The sequence below is a fragment of the Pezoporus flaviventris genome, unplaced genomic scaffold, assembly GCF_033815535.1.
Source record: "Pezoporus flaviventris isolate CSIRO_AGI_PZ_B2104156 unplaced genomic scaffold, CSIRO_AGI_Pfla_v1 ptg000002l, whole genome shotgun sequence".
Classification (NCBI taxonomy): Eukaryota; Metazoa; Chordata; class Aves; order Psittaciformes; family Psittacidae; genus Pezoporus; species Pezoporus flaviventris.
The window spans coordinates 37,310,209-37,336,248 of record NW_026892550.1 but is presented as its reverse complement, the minus strand read 5'-3'; the positions used below and the strand labels follow the sequence as shown (position 1 = coordinate 37,336,248).

Sequence of the window (26,040 nt, the reverse complement as noted above, 5' to 3'; positions counted from 1 at the left end):
TAAAGAACATAGTTCTATTAAAGAAAAGACAGAAGAGTGAATTTATAAAGCAGAAGACTCTGGCTGTGCAATAAAACTATGGCATCAAATTCTAATTTAATAAGTAGAAAAAACAAACAAACAAACAAAAACCAAAAGCCTCCAAAAGACATAAGACAGTCAGCAGAAAAGAAGGAAAGCAGTGTTCCTGAATAGTATTTCAAGTAATAGGGTTTTGAATAATATTTTAACTTATATGATAGGTTGTTGGAATATTTTATCTGTTCTGCTCATTTCCACAGACATTCACAGTTGTCCTGGGTTCAGCAGTAGCAGTCATTTTTCTCCTTCTTGGTAGCTGGTGCAGTGCTGTGTTTTGACTTTCGGCCTGGGAACAGAGCTGATAGCGATGTTTTGGTTTGGCCAAGGACTTTGTGAGCCTCATGCTCTGCCAGGGAGGAGGGGAAGTCAGGAGGAAGCAGAGACAGGACACCTGACCCAAACTGACCAAAGAGGTATTCCATACCACAGCACGTCATGCCCAGGATGTAACTGGGAGTCAGCCGGAAGGGCTGGGAGACTGCAGGGTTGGAGGAGGTATCAGTCGGTGCTGAGGTGTTGTACTCTCTTCCCTTGTTATTTCCTTTATCATTATTATCATTGGTGGTAGCAGTAGTGATTTGTGTTATACCTTAGTTACTAAACTGCTCTTATCTCAACCTGTGGGAGTTGCATTCTTTTTGATTCTCCTCTCTGTCCCTCCGGGAGTAGGGGTAGGGCAAGAAGGGGGGGAAGTGAGTGAAAAAACTGTCTGACTGGGTTTAAACCATGACAACAGTGAAACCAACGTGGGATTATGTTTCTCCATCCTTCATAGCTTGATGAAATAAAGTCACATCTATTCTTCCAGCTCTGAAAGCAGCAATATGATTACAATTACTGAAGACTGCATTCTAAGATATCAGACTTTGATATAAAATCACTTTTGCTAGGTTATCAATACCCAAATTCAGACTGTACTCATATTTAACACACACAAGCATTCAAGCTGTTAGGATCTACACAAGGAGACTTACGCTGTGGAGAAACAAGACATCATAACCCTTTCATTAAAGCATCAACCAAAACTGATGCATGTAAGGAAGAGGCATGAAAATTTCTGTTTAATTGTTGCAGTTTTAAAAAAACTACAATTACTTTAAACTGTGCAGGGGAATTGTGGAAAAAAAAAACAAACCAATTCAAAGGAACCAAGTAATGGAAGTATTAAAAAGACTGATTAAAGAGAAAACACATTAAATACAATAAGTAGTGCGCAAACAGTCGCTATCGTTACTTCACATTCTAATGTGTTAATTAACCTTACCTTCAAATGACTCCCTGTACAGGACAATATTTGGATGTTTCATGTTAGCCAATACAGCGACTTCTCTCCTTGATTCTTCTCTCTCCTTATTTGACATCTACAGAAGGAAAATAATGATTTTCTCAGAAAAGAAATGAAAAAAAAAAAAAAAGGGTCAGGAATTAACAATAATCACTCACCTTTGAGATGTTAATTTCTTTAATAACATACTGTTGGCCATTTTCTTTAGCTTTGACAAGAAATGCTTTCCCAAAAGATCCTTCTCCAATTTTTCGAACTTTAATATACTTATCCATAGTTATCTTCTTAAGGCATTCTTTCTTGGGTACTAGGAAAAAAAAAAACCCACAGAACATATTTGGTTAGCTGTACTTAAGTCACCTAGCCTGCTAGGTCATGGTATATTCAAACCATTTGTCTCTTCAGTTGCATTACATGCTTTGCAGCTTTTCTCTAAACCGTCTACTCTTATTCTTAATTTTATTTTGGTACAGTTGGCTCACCTGGCATAGAAAAAAGGCTGTACTGATAAAACCAGCAACCAGGTTTAATCTTTCAACTTGACACATTATAAAGTAAAAAAAAAAAAAAAAAAGTGTTTTATCTTTCAAAAAGGCACACAGTCAGTGCCATAACTTCTGATTCAGCTAGCACACAATCATCATCAGAGCTATTGCACCGCGTTAACAATCTTTCATTTGCCTTTACTTGGAAGAACTACAACAGTGTGTGTGTGGAATCCCTACACGTTGTTTCTTAAGAAGCACTAGATCTTTTATTTTGGAAGTTAGTCATGATAATGAAGCCAAAAAATGGACTGAATTCAAGAGACCCCCCCTTTAGCTTAAAATCATTATTTAACATGTGACCTTAATTCTGACTGGAAACAGGTATTTTTGCCTCCAAGTACAGAAAGATAGTGTAAAGTTGCACATACTCAGTATTAACAGCAATATTATGTTTAGGGCAATGCTTAAACTAGCAGGCAGGACATAATTTTAACTTCACATGACTTTACTACATTCTCTCTCTATCCCTGGTTTATTTATGACACAACCTATGCTTTACTACAGCCAAGCCAGCTGCATTAGGCATAGCTTTGGGCTCCTACTACACGCTATTTTCTTCAAATACAAACCATCGATAAGCAGCCTGTGGGCGAGAAGGTACAGTTCAAAGAGGGTTTACAATTTTGTGCGAGTTAGATGGCCTCTTTTTAACCGTGGCATGGGAAATACGAATCTTGAAAAAGGACATCAGCGCTGATAGGGCGTTGGCTTTTCCAGCCCTGGGCAGAAGTTATTTTGTCCGTCACCGACACGCAGAAGAGCGGCTCGTGCGCCGGGGCGTAAGTCATACCCCAAGACAACCCGACCACTAAACACGAAGAAAACAGGGCCATAAACCCGAACCACACGGCCAAGCCGCAACTGGGCAGAAGGAAAGCTGTACGGCACAGCGCTAGCCAGCCCCAGCCCGGCGGCAAGAGAGGCCTCAGCCGGGCCCCGCCAGGCCGCCACCCCTACACAACTGGGCAAGACTACCACCAGGGCAACAAACCAGAGCCACCTTGCCCCAGGGCGACCGAGAGTGAAGACCCGCCACCTGTTTGGCCCCACGACCCCCTCCCCACTCCTGCCATACCTCCCTACTGCACCCGACCAGCGCTGCCACGGCCGCTCAGCCGAGACTCACACCCGCCGCGGACCCGCCCCCTCAGGTCTCATTGGTGGGCCGGCCCCTCAGCTCAGCCCCCATTGGCAGACCTGCCCCAAGGCGGGGCAGCGGATCAGCCTGACCGCCCTTCCCGCGTTAGCGGCACGTCACCCTAGTAACGCGCCGCCACGAGCCAGGGGACGGGCGGGGTCTGCCGGCCGCCGCGCCACGAAGCGGGACGGGCGTCCAGCAGCGGTGTGAGTTCGCGTTCCAGGGGGAAAAACGGGAACAGCTGTAAACCTTTCCCGGGCCAGCCATGACCCACAAGACCGCGCAGCCTGGCTACAGCGGTACGTGTCTTCCCAGGGACCTCATCGGGGCGGGATGCCTGGGGGAGGCATTCAGGAGGGTCGGGGTGCTCAGGGCCCCTGTGGCTTCTCCGCTCCCCAGAGTGCGGGTTAACGGCATGTGCGAGTAACGGCTTGTGATTCACAACGATCCTTTTCGTTCTTACTCTGATTGTCTTCGTACGTCGCCCTGTGTGCACAGCAGGAAGCACTGTTCGGTTTTGTTAGAATACTAGAATGGTTTGGGTTGGAAAGGACCTTAAAGATCATCTAGTTCCAGTCCCCAACACTTTCCACTAGACCAGGTTGTGCAAAGCCCCATTCAGCCCGGCCGTGAACACTGCCAGGGATGGGGCAGCCACAGCTTCTCTGGGCAACCTCTGCCAGTGCCTCACCACCCTCATAGTGAAGAATTTCTTTCTAAAGTCTAATCTAAATCTCCCCTCTCTTAATTTAAAGCCATTCCCCCTTGTCCTGTCACTACATGCTCTCTCGTAAAAAGCCTCTCCAGCTTTCTTGTAGGTCCACTTTAGGTACTGAAAGGCTGAAATAAGGTCTCCTCAGAGCCTTCTCTTCTCCAGATTGAACAATCCTAGCTCTCAGCCTGTTCCATACTAGAGGTGCTGCAGCCCTCTGAGCATCTTCACGGCCCTCCTCTGGACTTGCTCTAGCAGGTCCACATCCCCCACCAGATGGGGTCTCACGAGAGTAAGAGTAGAGGGGCTAAATCACAAACCTGCAGATACTCCATCATGTTCCGTTTTAAAAAAAAAGAAAATAAACCAAAAACCTCATCAAACCTTTCACAGTATTTTACTGGAAGCTCTGTTCTGTCGATGTATGGCCAGTAAACTCTTTACTGGCCTCAGTCTCTCGGCAGGCACTGAAACGCCTCACACCCTCCTCATGTAGATAGCACGCAGGAGTTACGTGCTCTGCCCGAGATCTGCCATTTCAGCTGCAGATACACACCACTTGGAGCTCTTGTGGCCCTACAGTCACGTAGCGCCCGTGAAACTTAGACGCTTCCTGGTTTTAGCCAGATGACGCGGCGACGTACGGCGGGAAACCACCTCCTCCCTGTTCCGAAACGCGCAGTACTCCCCCCCGCCCTCACCTCACCGGGCCCGCGCCTAACTGCCGCTCTCCTCACCGACCGCCGGCAAGCCACGCCCCTCCGCGCGCACGGGCGAGCGACCCGCGAGGGAACCGGAAGTGGCGGCGGTGACCCTAACTCTGGCAGGCGCTAAGAGATACCGGTGAAGCGCGTGCGCGGCAGGAAGCCCCGCCCCCCCCGGCCGAGGGGCGGGGCCCGCCCCCCCCGGCCGAGGGGCGGGGCTGGCTGCCGGAGCGACCGTTGGGGCCGGGGGCCGAGCCGGTGTCCGCGGCGTCTCCGCCCCGCCGCGGCGGGAGGATGAGCCAGCGCCTCCCTGGGGAGCAGCAGGCGGCGCCGGCAGGACAGGTAGGGGCGGGGCGGGCTGGGCTGGGCTCGGTTAGGTTAGGTTTGACTTGGCTTTCGCCTTCTCGCGGCGTGACGGGAGGGGCCGCTGGTGGGCCCCTCGGTCACTGCCCGCTGCTGTCAGGGCGAGCGCGGCTGAGGTGGTGGCTCTGGCCCGACCCTGGTGGGATGGGGGGAGGAGAGGAAAGGAAAGGAGAAGGCAGCCCCCGCTGCACGGACCGCCCGCGGACGGCTGTTGCTCTCTCGCAAGCGAGACCGCCTCGTCCTGCGGCCGGGAGGCGGGAAGGGTCAGAAATGGCGGTTCCTCGTGGACCCTCAGTATAATTTGCCCTCCTCCTCCAAAACGGGAAGTGCCGGGGTGAGGGGCAGTTCCCCGCAAGTTTACACAGCGTGTGGTCTCTTGTCACCCGATTTCGGTTCTCGTGTGTGGTAACTCTCATTCACGTAAACTGAGGTGCTTTGCAGCTTCGAAGATCCAGAGTCTCCTCATGTAAACAGTGTTAGCAGTAATAATTCAGCTCAAGCTGCTGCTTGCTTCGAGTTGGCTCACAGGTTTGGTTAGTAAGGCTGCTGTTATGCAAGGGAGGGGGGTGGTAGGCTGCTCCTGGAGCCTCTTAATTAAATGAGAGGGTGCAGGTCAGCGAGATTGGAACTGAAGATTGAGTTTGTTCATGTTATCCTTTCTACTTATCCAGAATCCTTCCCTATCCGGAAACGTGAAACATACTGTAAACCAAATATGTATCAGTTCTCACCTAAAATGAACAGCTACAAGTGTGACAGTAGAAAATCATGTGAAATAATGTCGATTAGTAAATTTGCTGTGTCACACTTTAAAGTACTAAACTAGGTAAAACAAGGCCTTAAAACCAGCTTAAAACAAATTAGAAACATTTCTGGTGCTAAACTCTTAGAATATACACTAAAAAATCTTTTTGGAAAAATAATCCTTATAAGGTAGTCATTTGGGTTTTTGGACTTGTACCTCCTATTTAAGGTTATGGGACCTCAGAGGTTCATGGTGGAGAGTTTGTGAAAGAAATGAAGTTTGTTAATAAGTGTCAGGTGTATTGGTGCTTTTTGCTTTCAAATGCCTTTCTTGGTGGACCTGTGAAGGCATTTCTCTTCTGTATCCCTAGGCAACATAGATGCTGCTTTGCAAAAACATCTATTTGAGTGAAGGACGTGTTGGCATGACAGATTTGAAAGCAGATAGTTACAAGTACTGTTTCTTTATTTAAGGTAACTTCAATATGCAGCAAAATAAAATTGAAAGAAGTGATTTGTGCATTATAGGAGACATACCTTTGTGAAGTAAAATAAGCCCTTAGAGAACTCGCCAACTGTCACTACCATTTTTCTTCAAAGATAAAGTCTTTTACTGGCTAACTGCTTTAGAGTTGATGTCTCTTTGATTGGCAAGCAGATGTAAACTTGACGCTCAGTACTTGTAGGTTGCCAAAATGGAAAGCAGCTTTGCTCTGGGAAAGCTGCAGGTAGGTTGAAGCTCACAGCTTGAAAAAAATTTACTTTACATCTGTCTGCACCACCTGGGAAAATAAAAGGTGTATAGTGTCTAGAAAACCAGAGCTTGTTCATTCTTTGCTTCTGTTTAGTATTGGTGTGTCAGTCTTAGAAATTCTTTGCCTGACAATAGTAGATGTCATGCATAATGTGTATTGCAGTATTTCTACAAATATATTTTCCTTGTTCTATGATTCCTGAGGCTGTCTTTGCCCAAATCTTTACATCATCCTCTCTGTGAGTGGTTTACAGTACCACTGTTCTCTCTCTGTATCCCTTCCATACTTGCAAGTTAAAATAATCTTGGGATAAATCTCTTCTCTCTCTTGCTTAATATTGACTTGTAATAAGAATAAGCCTGTCCAAATCCTCAGCTGCGAAAGACACTTGAAGCTATTGGTCTTTGCTTTTCATCACTACATTGCTGTGAGCCTCTTTATGAGTATGCCTGCATCTTTCTGTTGTGACTGGACTTTCTGTTGTGTTCTCTTCCGTGCATAATGTTTGTCACAAACTGGTGTTTCAGTAACCTGCAAGTGACAACGTGCTGTGCACTGCTTATTCTATGAACAGTTACATCTAGCTGCATAATATATATTCTCTCATTCACTGAATATACACTTTGGCTTTTCTTTTTTTTTTTCTCACACATTTTGCTTTGGGGGCTGTGTGTCTTAGCTTGGTATTTGAACAGCAGAGTTGCATTTTTTGAACGTAAGCACTAAAGCTGGGACAACTGTTCTGTGTTCACAGCCATTGCAGAAGGCATTCTAGGAACACTCAGATTTCCCCCCGCCTTATTTAAGCGACTTCATATGCATCTGGCTAGGTGTTACTGTGCAGATCAAGTTTTCAGGGTGAAGTTTTACAATAATTTGGCCGTAGGAATGTTTTTAACTAGGTCACAATAAAAATGTTAAAAAGAAGCTCTGCTGTTGGGGAGATTTGTGCCAGAAATGATGGTGCCAATTTGAGTTGTTTGAAATGTTAATTTGCTAGTTCTCAGACTTTAGGTTGTCTGTTCCAAAACTTCTTGCTTTGGCACCTCCTTGGCAGCAGCAGTAACCCAGTAATCTCTGAAGGTGATCAGAAGTAGCAGTGATCATGCATGTGAAACTGCTTATATGCCCTCTGTGCTTATTTTCCCCAGACTAAGATTTCGACTTTAGACCTGTGTCCTCTGAGAGCAGGTTCTCAGTACTGGGTTCCCACTGTCAGTCTTTCCCTTCTGTCATTACATGAAGGTGCAGGTTCTGCGTTGGCTGACTCCTTAAAGCTGTTCAGGTGTCAGGCCATCTTTTTAACTGTGCTCATGAATAAGGTATGCAGCTTCAGGCTCTGCTACACAATACTTCCTACTTGCTTATGTGCCAGGCTCTGGTAACTGAAGATGCTCAGAATATGAGAAAGTTGACAATCATAAATTTTCTTAGGTGTTAAACTTGAAACTTGTCTTTGAATTTTGAAGGCTTTTGTAAGCTATCTGAGTGAATAACGTTTAGGCAAAACAATGCACGTTAATTCTGGAAGAGGGTTGTGAACAGACTGAAAATTATTCTCTGCTTTAAAAAGATAGAAACTGAAAAACTCAATGTTGAGATAGTGGTTACACTTAATGATGAGATAACATGAGATAAATAGTATCAGAGAGAAGAGAGTTGACAAAGTAATTCCCTGGCTTCCTGACATCTTGTCTGGGATTCTAGACAAAGCTGTTAAAATAGTTGTAAATCTGCTTACATCTAAAGTGTCCTGATTTGTTTATATTGTGTAGTAAGTGATCTTGAATGTGTGTTCCTGAAAATCAGTGGAAAGAGACTTCATAACTTCACAGTGGGTACCAGTGGTTGTTATTAATGATTTGCAGAGAGTCTAGTCAGTTATATCCCCTTGAACTTCCTAGACATTGAGCTTTTTTTGTTTGTTAAGCATTTTGATTAGACTTTCCAGTTACAGGAGCAGGTTCCATAGGAGGGAAAGGAGGAATAGTAAATTAAAAAGTTCAGTCCTAAAGCACAGACACTTTGATAAAAATAACCTTGTTGTTAATTTGTTTCTTATTTTTGGTATATTTTGATAAATTTCTCTAAAGAGTTGATGAAAGAGGAAATATTCAAATGCGCATTTTGTGTGTTCATACTGCAGTACAGTAATGAAGAATAATGAAGAATAATTGAAATAGTAAAAATTAAATTACAGATAGAGCTACTGAGTTGACCTAGTATTTTGACATCCTGACAGTTAAAATTCAAGTACTCTTTTCTCTGAAAGGTAAGTTTGTGTTTGAGTTCCTGCCGCTTTTATCTCCAAATTAGCGTTGTCTTCCAGATTTGGTTGTTGTTTTTTTTTTGTGTGTTTTCAGCAGTTCTTGATTTACTGCAGCTTTTCCCCTGAGGTTTCTGCTAATAATTTGTTTTGTGTACATGTTGGGGGAAGAAAGCAGTTCTCAATATGCTTCCAAACATGCTCATTTTCTGATCTGAAAAGTGAATCTACAAATTTCCAAAGGGGGTCTCTCTATGAAAGAAAACTGAAGGCTTTTTAGATAATTTGACATTTTGCTGCTTGTCTCGCAGAAAACTTTTATTCTCATATGGAAAACTGCAAGAATGACTAAACATTTAAAATTAATATGAGTTTTATAGACTTACCAGTTTTCTTCTCTTTTTGTGCCAGTACATGAATATTCCTTTAACTTAGCTGACAAAGCTTATAAGATTGGAGAACACTCAGGGAGACCTAACAACCTGTGCATGGGAGTATTCATGTTATTACCATAGTTATACAAATCTCAATGTTTATTCCTTTCTAACAAACTTTAAAAAAACCTTTTTGTTTTTTGAATAGGTAGAGGATGGGTTATTTCTAATAAGTTTGATCTATGAACCCAGTGAACTGGCCTTGTCTCCATGTAACTTATCTGACATTCTGGTGTACTCTTGTTAGCTAGAAGCCTTTTAGGAAAGTATCACTGAATCTTTGTTCTGTAATTTTCAAAATTGAAAATCTACCGCAAAACTACATTCTTTTTGCCTCAAAATACCTACCTTGTTTCTTGCTTTCAACTTAATACCTCTATTTAACAGTAATAATTTCCTTCCAGAGTCTCCTGCCAGAAACTTGTCTACCATTTGTAGACCCTGACAAAGTACACATCATTTTAGAAGTTCAATTTGCCCAACAGCCCACTAGATTTTACAGCTGGAGAGGAGAATATTCAAGTGAAAGGAACTTCTGTGCATTCAGAACTGCTCACACACTTGACATAATGAATGCTTCACTTTTGATGGTGTTTGTACATCTTTGTACATCACTGCCTTTTGTTTGTTTGTTGTAAGTGTATATTTTTTTTTAGTGGCTTGTTTCTGTTTTTTAATAATCTTATTAATTAATATCAGAGGTTCACAGGTCTCTCCACATATTTATTTATTTATTTAATCCTTTGAAGATCACCAGGATGGCAAACAGTAACACTGGGTATGCTGTATTTACAAAGATGTGGTGGCTTATGTCTAGTCTAGCCAAGAAGGTCAGCCATTAGCGAGGGCTAGGTGTTGACTGCAGATCACTTCAGTCCTTTGTCGCCTTGCTGCCTTAACACTGTTGCTCAAGAGGATCCAGGCAGAGAGCAGGCCTGTTGTCACAGTTCCTAGCCTTCAAGTTTGAATAGCTCTATATAGCACACTTGTCACTTTATCTGTTTGTTACACATATCAAGAAGAGCCTTCAGCTTTTTTTACTTTTTGATGACCAAAGGTTTGTACTTTCTGACCAGAGTACCTCATTAGCTGGGATTTCCTTCACTTCCTTGAAGTTTAAAAATCAGGAGTAGGGTGAGTAAGTAAGCAAGCAGGAACCACCAGAGGTCCCCACAAGATTTCATTAGCAGTGGTCCTTTGCCTGTGCTTTGTTTCGGAGAGCTCTATAGGATTTTATTTTTTTTTTTTATCTCAGGGGCTTTAGTGCGTTCATAAAGAAACTGGAATTCAGTGCAAGGACCTTAAAAATCTGTGATAGCTGCTGTTATTGAGAAGATGCTTAGAGCTAAACTGGGGATAGTGGTCCTTTTTCAGGTTACAGTTCAAAAATCCCAAATTACAGTTTTGCATATCAAGAATGAATACTTTTCATGTGCTTCTCTTATTGCTGGAGTCTGCTCTCATATGCTCTTTGTCTTGGCTTGCAGAGCCTCCTTTCTATGATGCTCTTATTTCCTTTATATTAAACTCTCTCTTTCATTCCTTGAGTACTTTCAGATCATTCAGATGCAAATGCCTTGAACTTGAATGAAATTATCTGAAAGCTACCTAGTTCAGGTGTGACCCTGAATTTATGAATCTCTGCGCATAGCTAAAGACAGTTCAGTACATTTCTCTGAAAAGATAAAACGAAAAAAGATTTCTGGTTGTTGTGGTGGTGTGCAAAAGCTTTGCTCCATTGTTTGTATAACCCTCAGATGACTGCAGCGCAAGTCCTCATTAAAAAGGAATAAAATCTTAAAAATTGTAAAGAGAAGATTGCATACTGTTGCTGTGTCTTTTCATCAAACAGAAAATGAGCATCATGGCCAAGGACTCCACAGACAAAAGCTACGTTGTCTACAACAGAACCTAAAGTCATAGTTGCTGCCCCTCAGGAGTATGGGGTTTACCTTTCAGTTGTCTCAAAAAATATCCGTGTTATTCTTACCTGAATATGATCACAGAAGGAGCATAATAGATTTTTTTGCTAAGGAGGCTCTCCACCTTTTTTTTTTCCTGGAGCTAGTATTTGCAGCTATAGTTATATATTAGTTTCTAAGCTAATGCGTTAGTACATAAAAGGTAACTGCACATAAATACGTGTGTTGTTTACCATGACTTGGTTGGGAATTGTTATTTGCCCATAAAGCTTATGCTTTTGAGTTATATTTGCTTTTATATTTAGTTCAAGTTCATGCTAAGGGATTATGTTCTTAGCTTTTTTCTTTTTTTCTTCCAAAATTGTTACCTAAAACCCCCTTAAAGACCCTGCCACTCGTGTAGCTAGCTATTGGTGTGCCTGTGTGCACTTCAGCTCTGATGGCAGAGTTTTTTCTATGATGTATCATACATTTATCGTGTATCAATACATGAAGTTAGTTTAGTAAGATTAAATCTGAGTTTTTAGCGAATCCAGTCAGTTTTGGTTGAAAGCAATTAAAAAGTATTTACTTTAGTAATTTGATTATGAAAGAAGCAATCCCATCAGGTAGGCTAATATCTTTGTGCCAGGTGGTGTAAGTCTTGAACTGCTACAACTGTGGATAGCCATGGTTAAGACATTTTAGAGAACAGAGATGAGGTAGTTTTGAGTACTTCATACAAACTAAAGTCCAGTACCCTTAATGTTTGGAATCATATGACTAAAAGCATGAGTTCAGTATTCATCCTGTAATTAGGCTGGCAGTTTCTGTTTTTTTTTTTTTTTTAAAGCTGAGAAGATTAAAAGTGCTATCAAACATGGGTATTTATTATTGATTCTGCTTTTGTGAAGATCAGATAAAGTGGTGATATTCTGTATTGGTATGTATTGTATAAGTAAAAAACCCTGTTAAGCTTTTGTAACTGAGAGTGGTGAAATTCAGTAGAATCTAGAAAGTAGATATGAATACAGTTTTAAGACTAAGATTGTCTTTGTGCTTTACAAGTATTACCTTTTCATGTAGTTTTGTCTGTGTTTCTGGGCTTGTCTTTGCTTCCTTTCTTGTTTAAATAATATTTGTTTCTTTCATCCAAAAAATGTAATTTTATTTTGGGATTAGCTGTGCATGAACTAGACTAAGCTTTACCTATGTATATTTTTAGAAACTATCTTTTTATTTTCTACTCCAAGAGAACCTACTACATAAACTCAGATAATTTTTTTTTAACTCAAATAGCTTCAGTTAACTGCCAGTGCTCCTTTATGACTTTGTTTTTTCTAAATATAACCTAAAAGTTAACCAAGAGTGTTGGTCATCTCATTAAATGACTGCAGTAAGAGTAGTCCTGTTCTTGAAACTAGTTTAGTTTTGGATAAGTTTTGAGTGCTACAGTATATTTATTTTTTGTGAGGTTAGCATATGCATTCCCTAATTCTTAAACAGTTTGTGTTCTTGAGTGTCCTTAACAATTTTGCTTAAGGACACTCTAAGCTGACTTGAGAGAGTTCAGGAAGGCTGCTATTTCACTCATCCTCCCTTCTGTATTTGGTTTGAAGTGTGTTTTTTGAGCCTGTTTATGAATTAGTTTCCTACTGACCTAAAAATTAAAGTGAGTTCATTCAGTTCATTCACCCCTTTTCCAAACCTGAAGTTTGGAAAGTGAGTGATGTTCTCATCTTGCTTAACTATCTTGACAGGCAAAATAAATAAATAGAGGCTATATATGCTGTTTCTCTGATGAAAATGGGAGTATAATTTTGGCACTGGTGAGCCTAAGGATAAAAAAGTAGCCACAACATGGTCTTTGTTTTAAAATGGTTGTAAAAGTCTGTTCTTTACTAGCTCTACATTTTTTTTCTGAAGGACAGGCTTATTTAAAAAATAGAAATTATGACATTGCACTATTTTGGGTTAACATGATATGGGAGGTTTGAAATTAAGCATTCAGAGCTTCTTGACTGCTTCCATCTTTTGGGCAGTTGTTCTGACATATATTCCCATATATGGGATATGTTAAAATTTTATTTGAAGTGTGGGTGGGGAATGTTTCTGCCACATTATTTATCTGTTTTTAAAGAGTATAATAGTTGGATGCTTCTTTTAATAAGATGATGTATATAGAATTCCTGACTATTTTATAAAAATCACTTTGGAAGGTTGTTACCAGTTAAAATGTTTAAAATTCTTCAATTAAAAAAAAATCAAGATATTACTTTTCTGTTGCTATCACTTCATTTCCTCTACTGTAGAACACATTCTTATTTGTGAAGACTGTAGTCTTAATTTTGAGTTCATTTGCTTTTGTTTTGTCTGCTTAACATTTATCTCGCTAGGTGCTGGCTGTCGTGGTTTAAACCCAGTCAGGTAACTTGTTCACTCACTCCCCCCCCTCTTTCCCTCCCCCTACTCCCGGAGGGACGGAGAGGAGAATCGAAAAGAATGCAACTCCCACGGGTTGAGATAAGAGCAGTTTAGTAACTAAGGTATAACACAGATCACTACTGCTACCACCAATGATAATAATGATAAAGGCAATAACAAGGGAAGAGAATACATCATCTCACCACCAGCCGACCGATAACTCGCCCCCCCAGTCCAACCAAGCTCCGACAGATACCTCCTCCAACCCTGCAGACTCCCAGCCCTTCTGGCTAACTCCCAGTTACATCCTGGGCATGACGTGCTGTGGTATGGAATACCTCTTTGGTCAGTTTGGGTCAGGTGTCCTGTCTCTGCTTCCTCCTGGCTTCCCCTCCTCCCTGGCAGAGCATGAGGCTCACAAAGTCCTTGGCCAAACCAAAACATCGCGGTTATCAGCTCTGTTCCTGAGTTGAAAGTCAAAACACTGCACTGCACCAGCTACCAAGAAGGAGAAAAAATGACTGCTACTGCTGAACCCAGGACACTGGCCTAGATTAGTTTTTGTGGAAGGTCAGTTGTAATGAACAGAAAAATTGAGTATTATGCTGGCTTTTGGGTTTCTCAAGATTCTTCTCAGTTTTGTTTGGTTGGTTTGATTATTTACTTCCAACTATTTAAATCAGGTTTGTAATCTGGAGGATTACTTTTAAGTTTTCAATTTCCTCCTGGGGAAATAACAAACTTGAGATGCCTTTGTTTCCTGCCGCTCCTTTGAGATACAGAAAAGTGTTTTTATGGACAACAGAGCGCATATCCAAGATCTACAGATTAGTCAGATCACCTGACAACAAACATCCTGTAAATCAGACTTCTTACTGTTCTACTCCTGTGTTCTCCAGAGGCATTTTTCTGCACTGGAAGTGGTTCCCTCATCTGACTTGCTTTTCTGCTTGACCTTTTATTTGTAGAGCTTCAAAGATAAGCAGGATATTTGGTGTTTGAGAGTAGAAAAATGCTTGAGGTACTAGACTGTGCAGAAAACTGCAGTAGCCTTCCTTTTCTTTACTATTGCTGTTCCCAACAATCTGTTTCTGAGTAGGAGTCTACTCTGTGTCTACATCACTCCATTTCCTTCTCTCAAGTGAGGCAGATCTCTCTCACCTGCTTACAGTATCTTAAAGGTGCATGAGCATACATTTTAAATTATCTTGAATGTTGCGTACAGCTGAAGGTCGTGCACCCCTAATATTGTGTCCTACTTTGTTAAACAAACCCTTTTCTTAAAGGCATGCAGGGAAATTTGTTGTACGTTGACGTAAGTTGTGTCATCCCCCCATTATTAGTGCTATAAAAATTGGTGACTGACATGCTCTTAAGAAGCAAACTTTGAGTCCTACATGAAGCTTATTGAACAGTTAACATTCTCATGGTCTTATTTTCCTGCATTCCTGCCATTGCTGCTGCTGTAAGACAGTGTAACACTGTGTCAAATATGAAGCAGTTGGGGTACTTGACTCTCTGGGAATGCAGCGAATAAATGTACAGTTCTTAAAAATCTTGGTTAGGGTCCTCAAAATGAATGGTTTTGGTAGAACGCTACAGACAGGACTTCTAGTAGCCTTCCAGTACCTAAAGGAAGCCTACAAAAGAGGTGGTGAGCAGCTTTTTACAAAGGCTTGTAGTGACAGGACAAGGGGGAATGGCTTTAAACTGAAAGAGGAGAGATTTGCATCAGATGCTAGTAAGAAGTTCTTTAACTGTGGTGAGGCACTGGAACTGGTTGCCCAGAGAAGCTGTGGCTGCCCCATCCGTGGAAGTGTTCAAGGCCAGGTTGGATGGGCAGCCTGGTCTAGTGGAAGGTGTCCCTGCCTGTAAGTGGGGGTGTTGGAACTAGATGATCTTTAAGGACCCAAACCCAACCCAGACCATTCTGTGTTACAACTTTTGCTTGATTGATGGAGAGGTCTGTCAGCAGCAATACTTCTGCAGGAGGATACATGAAGTGTTTCAAAACAAGAGAAGGCCTGTAGTGTCATGCCTATTGTGTGAGTGGAGGCATGTGTATGCCAGAGGAATTGGCATGTAAAATCATGTTGTGGAGACATGATGCAGGGATTCTTCATGGTATGCTTGTTACTGCTCTGGAGAGTCTGTTGGGTTTGTTTGTCAGTTACTAATTGATGAAAACTTCATTCCGCTGTAGCCCCAATCTGAAAGCATTTTCTTAGTTACTGAAAGATTTTGTATCTGTAATCCACTGCTGTGACATTTATCTAATGTGATTTAAAAGACATCCAAAGGGAGAGTTATTTCGCTTAATCTGAATAGCAGGTTTGCAGTCAGATTAACTCTGGCTGTAGAGTTTAACATAAAGGAAATTGTATCTTCAAAAAAAAAAAACACAAAACATTTATAGTGTTCCAGCTTTATACTCCAATAAATATTTCTGCTGAGACTATTACAGGAAAATGTCTTTATTAGATGAAAAGACTGTATGTGACTTCCAAACTTGGTACAGTAATTAAAGACTAAGCAGACTTTAGCCGTGCCCTCAATATGCATCAAATATAACAATAAATCATTAATACTGAAATACTTCTGTGATGATGGCATTGGGCTAAGGAGAGCCCAAGGAAGGGGATGAAGAAGTATCATGCAGTAAAAAAATTACTCAAGATTTGTGTAAAATGTTCTCTGTGTAAAATGTTCTGTATTACTGCTATGTTTTTTGTAATTTGTAGTATTGTGACCTTACTATATGCTCCTCAAAGCATGAAATAAACTTTTATTTTATTTGATAGAAACTTCTCAATCCTTTGAGCATATTCAAATGGAACATAACTGATTTTCTTTATATAGGTCATAAAGCAGCTAAATGGAGTCTGAACAGCTGTTTCATAGAGGCTACTATCGAAATAGTTACAACAGTATAACTAGTGCAAGCAGTGATGAGGAGCTTTTAGATGGCGCAGGTGTAATTATGGACTTTCAGACCTCAGAAGATGACAACCTCTTGGATGGTGATGCATCGATTGGTAAGTTAATATTCATTTCAGCTTAACATTTTCTTTTTTTCTCTTGTGGTTTCATGGTGGTGTTTTTTTTCTTCTTGTTTTTAATAAACAAAACTAACCCTTTATCATTACTAACTAATGTTTCTCTTTACCTAATCTGCTCTTCAGAGGGATGCCTTAACACTGACAGTGACTGGGCATTTTTCAGTGTGCTTGCCTAATAGTTACATTGTATGGGCTGACTTCTGATACAAGGCAGATAGTAACTTCTGACAAATTACAAACCTGCTGTCAAGTAGGGGAAGGATGGCTGTTTTGCAGCTACCTGTCCATTCTCTGCTGCAGCAGGATTTTGCAAGTATCACTGTCTTAAATATTTCTTTGGGGCAGAAATTGTCAGTTTCTTTAAATCATTACTTCTAGAGATAAATTTGTTTCAACTTGGTTTGACTTCAGATCTGTAAAATGGAGACAAAACTTTTAAAGTAGAGGTGGTGTTAAAGCAACAGATAACACCATGTGAGTCGAACTTACAGCTAGGTGAAAGGTTGCAAAGAAAGCTCTCTACTGTGAGTACTGATAAATGCACTGAGGTAATACAAAGGAGAAAGGACTGGGAAGCTCTTCCTCCTTGTTTTTGTTTGGTTTTTTAATTAACAGTTAATGGAGTGAAAGCGTTAACGTTCTCCTACCAATGGTCAGAGGGGAACAGAAGGAGGGAGAGACAGTAATTTCTGTTTGAGATGGTAAACTTGGGTAAATATATACTCTTGTCGTTTCCTCTTAATTTGTTTAAAATGAAACTCAGCATCTTGAGTTTTCTTATCACTGTTTCCTGTCCTTCCATGCAAGGTCTCTTCCTTCATGCATTTTCCCTTTGCCATACTTAGCAATTGGATGTTGGCATTGTACTAGGTAGTTGCATCGTATTGTTGTAAGCATTCTTCTCGTCTCTGTGCCTTCTATCTAATCAGATATATCTTGAATGTGCAGTTATTTAACTTGTATACCAATACAGGTACCAAGAGCCAGGACATCTTCAGTCTACATAAAAATGTCTTCTGCCAAATTACTTGGGGAACACCAGCACGATGAAGTCAGGCATTTAATAGTTTGGAAATTACTAAGTGAACAGCTGGCTTCCATATGTAATATTTTGTTGTGAATATCTGGCACCTCTAATAAAGTGAGTGCCTTACTTGTTTAACATAATATTTGCAACTTGTGCTGGAAGTCTGAAGCTACTCTGGTTATCATTTATATAAATCCTCTCCATCACTTCAGGCTTGAAGGGGAAATTAATTTGCAATAAAACAAAGAGTTTCTGCCCTTCTTGTGAAATTAGTTCCTTAAATTGAATCCAAACAGATGAGATCGTTGTTTTGTTTGCACTGTCAAAAGCAATGCTAATTGCTGCACATGCCAGCAGCCCCTCTCTCATTGTTACGCTGAAGTATTAGTATGTGCACTAGAACATAAATATTAAGTTGTGTTTTTTTTTCCTGGAGTTGAATTTTTTTCTAATAGGCATTAGCAAATAGATGTTAGATCCAATTCTGATTGCTTGATAAGAGGTATTTCTTGTAAATCATAGCGAATTGTGTAAAATCATAGTAAATATCTTAGCTCAGAATCTGGTGTAAATTTTTATTTCAAAGTGGCAAGAACATAATTCCAAAAAAAGTTTTAAATAAACTTCCATGTAGGAGGTGAATATCAGTGTTTCTCATTCCTTAGGTTTCCAAGTATGTAAGGTGCTTTTTCTTATGTGTTTTTAAATAAGCAAATTTTGACAGGACCAAGCACTTTCTTGCTGGACTGCATGTGTCCTTTTTACAGTCCTCTATGACTCACTTAGCATCAACTGTTTGTTTTGTTTGTTTTAATTATTATTAAAATACTTATATCCTCTAATCATGTCTTTATTGATGTATTTTGTTTACTCTAGTCTAAGTTCAGATGCATTCACTATACAGAATCTGTTCTACCTCCTGAGGAAGGGCAGACTATCCCAGTAACTAGATGATCCCATGCTTCTCAATACAGCAAGCGCTCCCAAGCATGATGTGAATGCCAGGAGCATTAGGGCTAGCTCTGTGCATTAGCTGGTGAGCCCTTCCAAAATGAGGAACTCTAGTTAAACATGTAGTTTGTGATTTTTAAGTCTGTAGGACTGGAAGAGTTTGTAACCCTGGTTTCTTAGCAACATGACCAAAAATGGCATTAATGTATCTGTACTTAAAATGATTGTGGAAATGATGTAGTTAAACTGAAAGCTGCATAGCTGCGGAATATAAGCTTGGAGTACAAATGAGCACAGAGATGAATTTACCCAATCTGGATAAGTTGCCATGGACAATAATATTCAATGTAAATTTACAGTTTATGTAATAAAATACAGAATTTCAGAATTTTTTCAGAAAATGAAGATTAAGAATTTTTTTTTTTTTTTGGCTAATGAAAATTGAACCATAAACTGCACATACATTATGCAGATAGAAAGCTAACATTACGGAATTTCTAAAGTAATTGTTGTCTTCCCCCCTCATTCAGAGGGCAGTAGATTAATGGAAGGAGTCTGCTTTTTTCAGTAGGCTTCATAAGTCCCTTGGCTGTCAGGACAGCAGTTCTGTAAAGCCAGCACAGTATTGCCATTCACATTACCCCTTAAGTACTTAAGTGAGGCTTATAAAGCCATTGGGGCTGTTACTCAGTGGTGAATATGCCTTTTCTTGAAAGCATGCAGAAATGGGATGACATTGGGAAAGAACACTAGTGATATATACGCTGCTTGTCTTATGTAGGGAATTCCTTGATACTATAGGAGACCAAACAAGTGACTGTTAACTAAAAATGGTATTCAGGAGGTCTGATGTAGACTTTTATTTAGTTGATAGAGATGTGCGTTTTTTGTGTTATCTCTGATTAGCAATTTAAGTGGTTTTGTGGAGTTCCATGTGGAGGATTCACCATTATCTTACAAAACAGTGATGTACAACAATCTTCTTTCTCTTGACAACATCTGAAAGCATATATATGACTTTCCTTTATTGTGTCATATGAGAATACAGAAATTGTGAATATGTAGTATTATATACTGAATGTATTCTTATGTATAAATATATATAGTATATCATATGTCTGTTATATTCTCCAGTAGCCATTTTCTTTGCACAAATTTCAGACTTTTAGTGGCAGCATTAGGGAGAACAAATAAGTATAATGACATTGTAAATCCTTTTGACTGTAGTGTGTGTTTTAACATGCTAGATAATTAAACTGCTGTGCATGTGGAAGCTTGAATGATTTGCACCAAAGCCCTGCCTGGAAGAAATACTACCTGTCAGCTTTGATCAAAACTTGCTTTTGCTGCTTATCCAAGCTAATCTCTGTATGGTACTTAAGTCAGTTTTTTTTTCTTATTAAACTGCTGTTTAATGAGAAGTATGGTGACATTATACTGGTAACAGAAGTATCTGCCTCTTTGTAGGGAGGACATCTTACCAATGCTTGTACATGCAATGAACTTCCATGCAAGCAATGTGGAGATTGTTTTCATTGTGGCTTATCTATGTTTTATTTTTAGACTGTTTGCCTTGCTTCTTGCTAGGTCAATTTAAACATGTTATACTTACCACTGAAGAGCTATCGGGTCTTTAATAGTTAAGCCATGTAAGCTAATATTTACTGGTTTAAATTTCACAGGAGGAGATCTATGCTATTTAGTTTTTAAAAATCAGTTACACTAGGATAGTTCGTTTTCCATCACTAACAGAGGAAAAAAAAAAGAATTCCTTCTAACCAGAAGTGAAATCTCCAGAATTTACATCTATTATCAGACTAATGTTTTAATTGGGGAATATGACTAGGAAGATGAAACGTCTAATCCGTTCTTTTTCTCTCAGTATTGTCTTGTGCCTGTCTCTGAAGTTTGAGACACACAATTCTAGGCTTTTGGCTGGGGCTTGAAGGTTGTAACAAGTGTCTTCAAAAGTTCAAACTTTCTCCTTTTATGACTCAGGGTTAGCCAACCAGTGAGGTGAAACTGAGAGCTCTTCATAATTTTACTCATGATTGAGGGCTGTTTAGGGAATGCGAGAGAGGACTGCATCAGTGTTCACTTTTTTTCTTATGTCTTTTAAGTGTAGGGCAGGCTCAGTAGGAGGTAGATTTTGGTAATGTCGGACTGAAAATTTTTCAGGGCACTGACTGAAATCATGATTAAACCGTATTTTCAGGAAAAACGGTTTGCAAACAAATGATCTCACTGGTGTTCACATCTCAAGGTACTTTGATCTTCCTGTGGGACTCTGAGTCCTGAATGTGCTTGGCATTCTTTTCAATAGCTATAGTGATTCCTTCTTCAGTTGAAGGAGCTTAGTTGCTTATATTGTGACTTCAGTGTGGAGACAGTTTACAGTCTGGCATATGGTGTTAACATAAAATTGGCAATAGTTAACCTTAATATGACAACCTGTAAATTGGTAATTCAAAAGCTGCTGCTACTATCTCCTTGCAGTGACAGCAGTGCCACCAAAAAAAAGACTATGCCAACAGGTCATGGTGTGAAACACTGCAGCAGTCCTAAACTGGCCTTACGCAGGAGTTAGTCCTTTGCTTAAACTGAGTGACCAAACCAGTCAATCTTCAATGCCCTAAATACTGACATTAAAAATACATCACATATATATTAGTTCACAATATAGGGAACTAATATTATGGTATTATTTGGCAAACAGAATGTCATTTTTAACAAGTGCGGCTGGTTCTATATAATCAAGAAATTCATACCACATCAGATGTTAATTGTTCAAGCAAGATCTAGACATAGTTATCTTTTCCAACAGTACCTGAATGTTCTTTCACATGTATGCTTGCTTCTATTTAGCTATTACAGGTTTTAAAAACAAGAAAGAATACAAAGAAGAATAAAATAACTTATTTCCTGCATAAAGAGCTGAAGTTCCTGTTATATTTTTTATGCATTGAAATTGCATTAACGGATTCTTCCTGTTGTCCACAACTGATACTAAGAAGGGTCTTCAAAATCATTTTGCACCATTGGCATTGCTTGTGTTTTCCATGCATATGGTATAAAACTGACTTGACTGCACAGTCCTTATGACAGTTTGACATATCTCTTCCTAAGTTACATACAACCTATTTTCCAGGTTAGGAATATTTGCATTAATGGGCTTACTGTTCTCCTTCAGTAAGGAATATATTTGCTCTCAAATTATGCCATACAAATTGAAGCATAAAATAACATTACTTGCTCAAGGGGAATCGTGGGGCATAGTTTATTTTAACTAGTTAAGTTGTCAGTAACTGGTTATAATTTACTTTTTCCTGTAGAACTGTATATAGCTGCAGACACTTTGTGTATGCTCCATGCTACTAATGCAGCTAAACACAGGATATGTGACAACACAGAACCACATTTTCTTTTACTTTTTTTATTAGTAATGCATGATGTTAATTTTGTCCATCTACTAAATTAGGTTTCATCATTTTGCAAAACACACAAGCATGTGCATTTCCAGTCAGCTGCTCAGGAAGAAGATGAATCGTACTACTAGTAATTTATTCTTTCCATCTTTCCGATATTATATAATTTCTTTGGTTTCCTTCTGCAGCATTGCTGAAATGCTTAAAGCATGCTAGCTTTGTTAACAGATGCTGCTAAGGCAGTTATCCTCAATTTGACAGCCTGGTGTAGCGTTCTAAGTATGTCCTTCTCCCAGGCTCAATGTATGAATAGCATTAAGATGAAGGGATGAAAGCAGAGGAAATGTGATGGCATATATATATAGGTATGTAGAAAGAAGAGTCTGAATTGTACAATAAAATAATTAAATCCAATATGACCATAAAGTCTCCAGGTACTAAAGAAACAATTTTCACTACAGTTTTAATATTTCATTTATTCATTTTACCTTTGTTTTTTCAAGTCAACCAAAGGAGGCATATGAGATTTAAACCAAACTGATATCAGGCTACACTCTTGTTTTCTACCTTTGAGAATATTCTTGGTTACCAGCATGGTGAAGTGAAAGCTTTTCATCTGCTTGGATTAAACAAAGATGTCATTCTGGAAGAGGGTATCATGATGTCCCTGAAACACTGGAACAGCTGTACTGGGTCAAACCACAAATCCACCTAGCTCAGCAGCCTGTCTCTGACAGGGGTCAAAAGTCAGTGCCTAAGGAAGGGTAAAAACAGAGTATGTGATAAGCGTCTGAGTACTTGTACAGCAGATTTGTATAGCTGACAGCCTCTTAATCAAGTGGTGGTTTTTAGAGTTTTAGTCCTTATCAGTGGGGTTTTCTTCCACTGACTTTTTGTTGAAGTTCTTTGGCGCCCACACTATCCTTTGGCAAGCTCTAACAGCTTAGCTATATTTTATGTGAAGAGCCACCTTTTTTTCTTTATTTTGAACCTAAATTCAGATATAAATACTACTGAGAACAGTTACAACTGCCAGAGTCCTGCCTCGCCTAACATTGTCTTAGCAGCGACTGACACATGGACTTCCTTGTCACTCACCCTTGTGCAGAATAAAAAGCTTAAGCTTTTTTTTTATTATTTTTGTATTTTTTTTGCTGTTGTTGATAGTTGCAGCTGTGAAAAATCTCTGCTGATACATAAGGGTCTTAGGGGGTATTATTAGCCTCCTGAAATGAAACTGCTTTTGATACAAAAAGGTTTCATATGAAACTAGGACAGGGTGACCTGAAACTAGGATGACTTAATGGTCTTGCCAAATACAGTCTTGTAAGTCTGATAAGGTGTGTCATGCATTGCCCATCTGAAGGTAGAAAATAACAAGGGTTAACATCTGGACAGCATGGGGCTGTCACTGTGAAAGGTGGTAGGCTCTCTCCCACTTCTAAGAGGAGAGAATTATGGATTACAATCTCGAGTTTCAAAGCAATGGTTTAATTACAGGAAATTAGTAAGCAGGTATATTTATTAATGACCAGTGTGAGGTATTAAATTGTTTATAGCTTGTGTTTTGCTATGCCTGTATATAATGTATACTTTAACACAAATCTGTTGTCCTTGTTCTTGTCACTTGTAAAGGTTTTGATCATCTAAAACAATAACTATCTTTAGAGCTCTATTACTGGAAACAGGTAGTGAAAATTGGTTTTCTTACGCTGCTTGTTTCTTTCCCTCCTTAGTTATCTCCTTTCTAGGCTAAGGACTTCTGGTTTGCTCAGTTGGACCTTGCAGCTATCTCATGCTTTGGAGCCTTTTCACTGCCCCTTTCTCAGCCTTTTTTCATGTCTTCTATAACTAAGGGAAGGGATCAGAACTTCACACAGTATTTGGAATATGGATATGTCATGGAAACGGAGTAGCCGGTTTTATTCTGACCTCTGCTGAGTACAGAGCTCAGTTTCATGGAATTCAAATATGCCTGGCAAAGTACAGTATTATGTATTAACAACATACAATGTTGCTGTTGGCACTATGTTCACACAGCTTATATGGAGAAGATATTCTTGAAGATAGAAAGTAAGCTTAATATATAAGGATGTCTAGGGAGGAATACATGTTGGTGTTGTAATTTTATCTCCTGCACATACTTTGAACAGCAAGTTGGAAATAGTAGCCAAAAATAAACAGTCCTAAACCAGAATAAGAGTAGTCTATAGCAGATAAAACCCACTTCCTTAAATGCATTCAGATAAGAGGAAAAATAATGCTGGCATTAGCAGAATTCTGAATAGTCCTAGGAAAGGGAGAAGTAAACTTTCAGAAAGCTGCTGAGTAAGCCAGGATCACTTTCTACTAAGGATGCCAAATTTTCCTGTTGGTAAGTTATAACTAGAGTTTTAGCAGATAGGAGTGCAAGGAAAGGACAGGTATGCAAAGGTGAAAAAGCAGCAGGACTACTTTTTTAGTAGAAGTCTACTCTAAAGAAAAAGAAAAGAAAAAAGGTAGGAAGTAGTTAAGAGGCTCTTAGAATCAGAGAAAGCAACTTGTTTGCAGAAACTATCCTGCTTTTTCTTTCTGATTAGTACAACAAAATATATATTTTTAGTGTCTCTGTAAAGCTGATCAATTAGGGGAAAAAAAAAAAAAGGAAAAAAGAAAACAAAAAGCCCACCACCTCTTACAGTTGATAGCTATATGTAGTTTGCAGATGTCAGGGATTTTCTTCCAGCGTTGTTAGGCTACAGGTCAAGGAGAGCTTGATGGACAACCCCAGAAAGAAGCGAAAAGTCAACTGAAAAGAGTAGTCTTGCCTTCAGTGTTTTGAGCTGAGATGCCAAAGCAGTCTTTAGAGACCAAAGGCTTGTGTGTTTTTTTCAGTTTATTTTTTATTTTGGGGGTTAGTGTTGCATCATGATTTCATTATTTCCTGTTCTGTTTCTTTCTTCTCCTGCCCTACAGTTTTGCATGGCAGTGGGGAGCATTTACTCCTATTTTATTGATTCACAGTGGTTTCAGCCATGCTGTGGGGAAGTCAGTCCTAGAATTGGTTATACAACATGCTTGTGGCTGCATGACCTGCTCTGCTGCATTCTGTTGGCTGGTTGGATTTGACTTTAGTTACCATCTTCAGTGTCTGGGCAGTGAGTAAAAGCACCACTGGAAGTTACATAATACTGTAGCAGCATAATTCAAGAACCTGTGGTTGGCCAGTGAAGAAACAATCATATTACTCAGCATCTTGGAATAAAGCATTCTCTGCTGGGTGAAATGATTGTAAGCAAAATTAACTAACTAATTTGTGGGAAACAAGCAATTACGAAAAAAGAAACTGTGATTAAGAAGGTACTTTTTTTCTGTATAATAAAATGCAAATAGAAAAAGAATCTTACTGTGTATTACTCTTAAGCACATTCCTCTGGGTTTTTTTGACTCCTGTCTTGTTTAAATCCCATCTGCCTTGAGCTATTTAACAACATATGCTGTAAATTTGTTTACTTCTGCTTTTACATTGTATTTGGTCTGAAATTTTTCCTGCCATTGTCTGTCTGCCTTACTGAGGCTTTTGATGAGGTGGCAGCGGAAATAGCTTAATGGAGTCTTCTGTATGTAGTCTGATACAGAGCTGGGAGCCTTTTGTCAACACCACTGATCAAACACAGAGTTCTTTATAATGTTTGTTTCATCCTGGGCCATGTCTGAGCTAAGGGCTGCAAGATTAGTAAACTGACACAAGTTAAGAAAAGGTGTCGAGATGGTAGAGGGATTAGACCTGGGCTTAATTTTGGCTGCATGGGTTAAGAAAAGGGTAAATGAAAGAAAAAATTGGGAGGATAAAAAAAGGCAGGAGAATAAAGCTGGAAAGAAAGTGAATGTAAGGAAGAGGAATGGGACACAGTAGGTTTTGAGACACTGTGTGTATACTTGTAAATGGATGCTTCCAGGCCCAACATTCAACTGTGGGTGCATAGGAGTTAAATTCTGTTCAGAATGGTTGGAGTGGTACCTGTTTTGAGGAGTGCTCTTATTATGTAGCATTTTTTAAGAGAACATTATCTTCTAGCTCTGCTGAAGGAGAAGCTTTAGTTTTGAATAATAATAGGAGAGAAAAATGACAGTTAAGAGACACCAAAGTCTTTTTGTATGAGTCATTCTAACATTTGTAATCTTCAGACACACTTTTGACATCTCTTGTTAAATGAAATCATTCAGCATCCCCAATCTTGCAT

General features: G+C 39.7%; 2 protein-coding genes across 13 annotated transcripts in view; one reads left to right on the top strand and one right to left on the bottom strand.

Annotated features, from left to right (window-relative positions):
* The window catches only part of NEK1 (NIMA related kinase 1), a 180,611-nt gene extending 176,600 nt beyond the window's left edge, over positions 1 to 4,011 (bottom strand). For 4 of the 9 annotated variants that reach the window (XM_061475173.1, XM_061475200.1, XM_061475192.1 and 1 more), the window contains exons 1-3: positions 3,886 to 4,006; positions 1,525 to 1,673; positions 1,346 to 1,442 (exon numbers count right to left, since the gene is read on the bottom strand). In XM_061475173.1, coding sequence (XP_061331157.1) covers positions 1,346 to 1,442; positions 1,525 to 1,641 — 214 coding nt within the window. In that variant the 5' untranslated portion in view covers positions 1,642 to 1,673; positions 3,886 to 4,006. Of the gene's footprint in view, positions 1 to 1,345; positions 1,443 to 1,524; positions 1,674 to 2,989; positions 3,103 to 3,885 lie in introns of those variants that run through there. The other 5 variants (XM_061475208.1, XM_061475218.1, XM_061475228.1 and 2 more) reach the window with 3 other exon arrangements.
* The window catches only part of CLCN3 (chloride voltage-gated channel 3), a 60,426-nt gene continuing 37,622 nt past the window's right edge, over positions 3,237 to 26,040 (top strand). For 3 of the 4 annotated variants that reach the window (XM_061475267.1, XM_061475248.1, XM_061475287.1), the window contains exons 1-2: positions 4,665 to 4,810; positions 16,215 to 16,390. In XM_061475267.1, the coding sequence (XP_061331251.1) occupies positions 16,231 to 16,390 (160 nt within the window). In that variant the 5' untranslated portion in view covers positions 4,665 to 4,810; positions 16,215 to 16,230. Of the gene's footprint in view, positions 3,352 to 4,664; positions 4,811 to 16,214; positions 16,391 to 26,040 lie in introns of those variants that run through there. The other variant, XM_061475256.1, reaches the window with a different exon arrangement.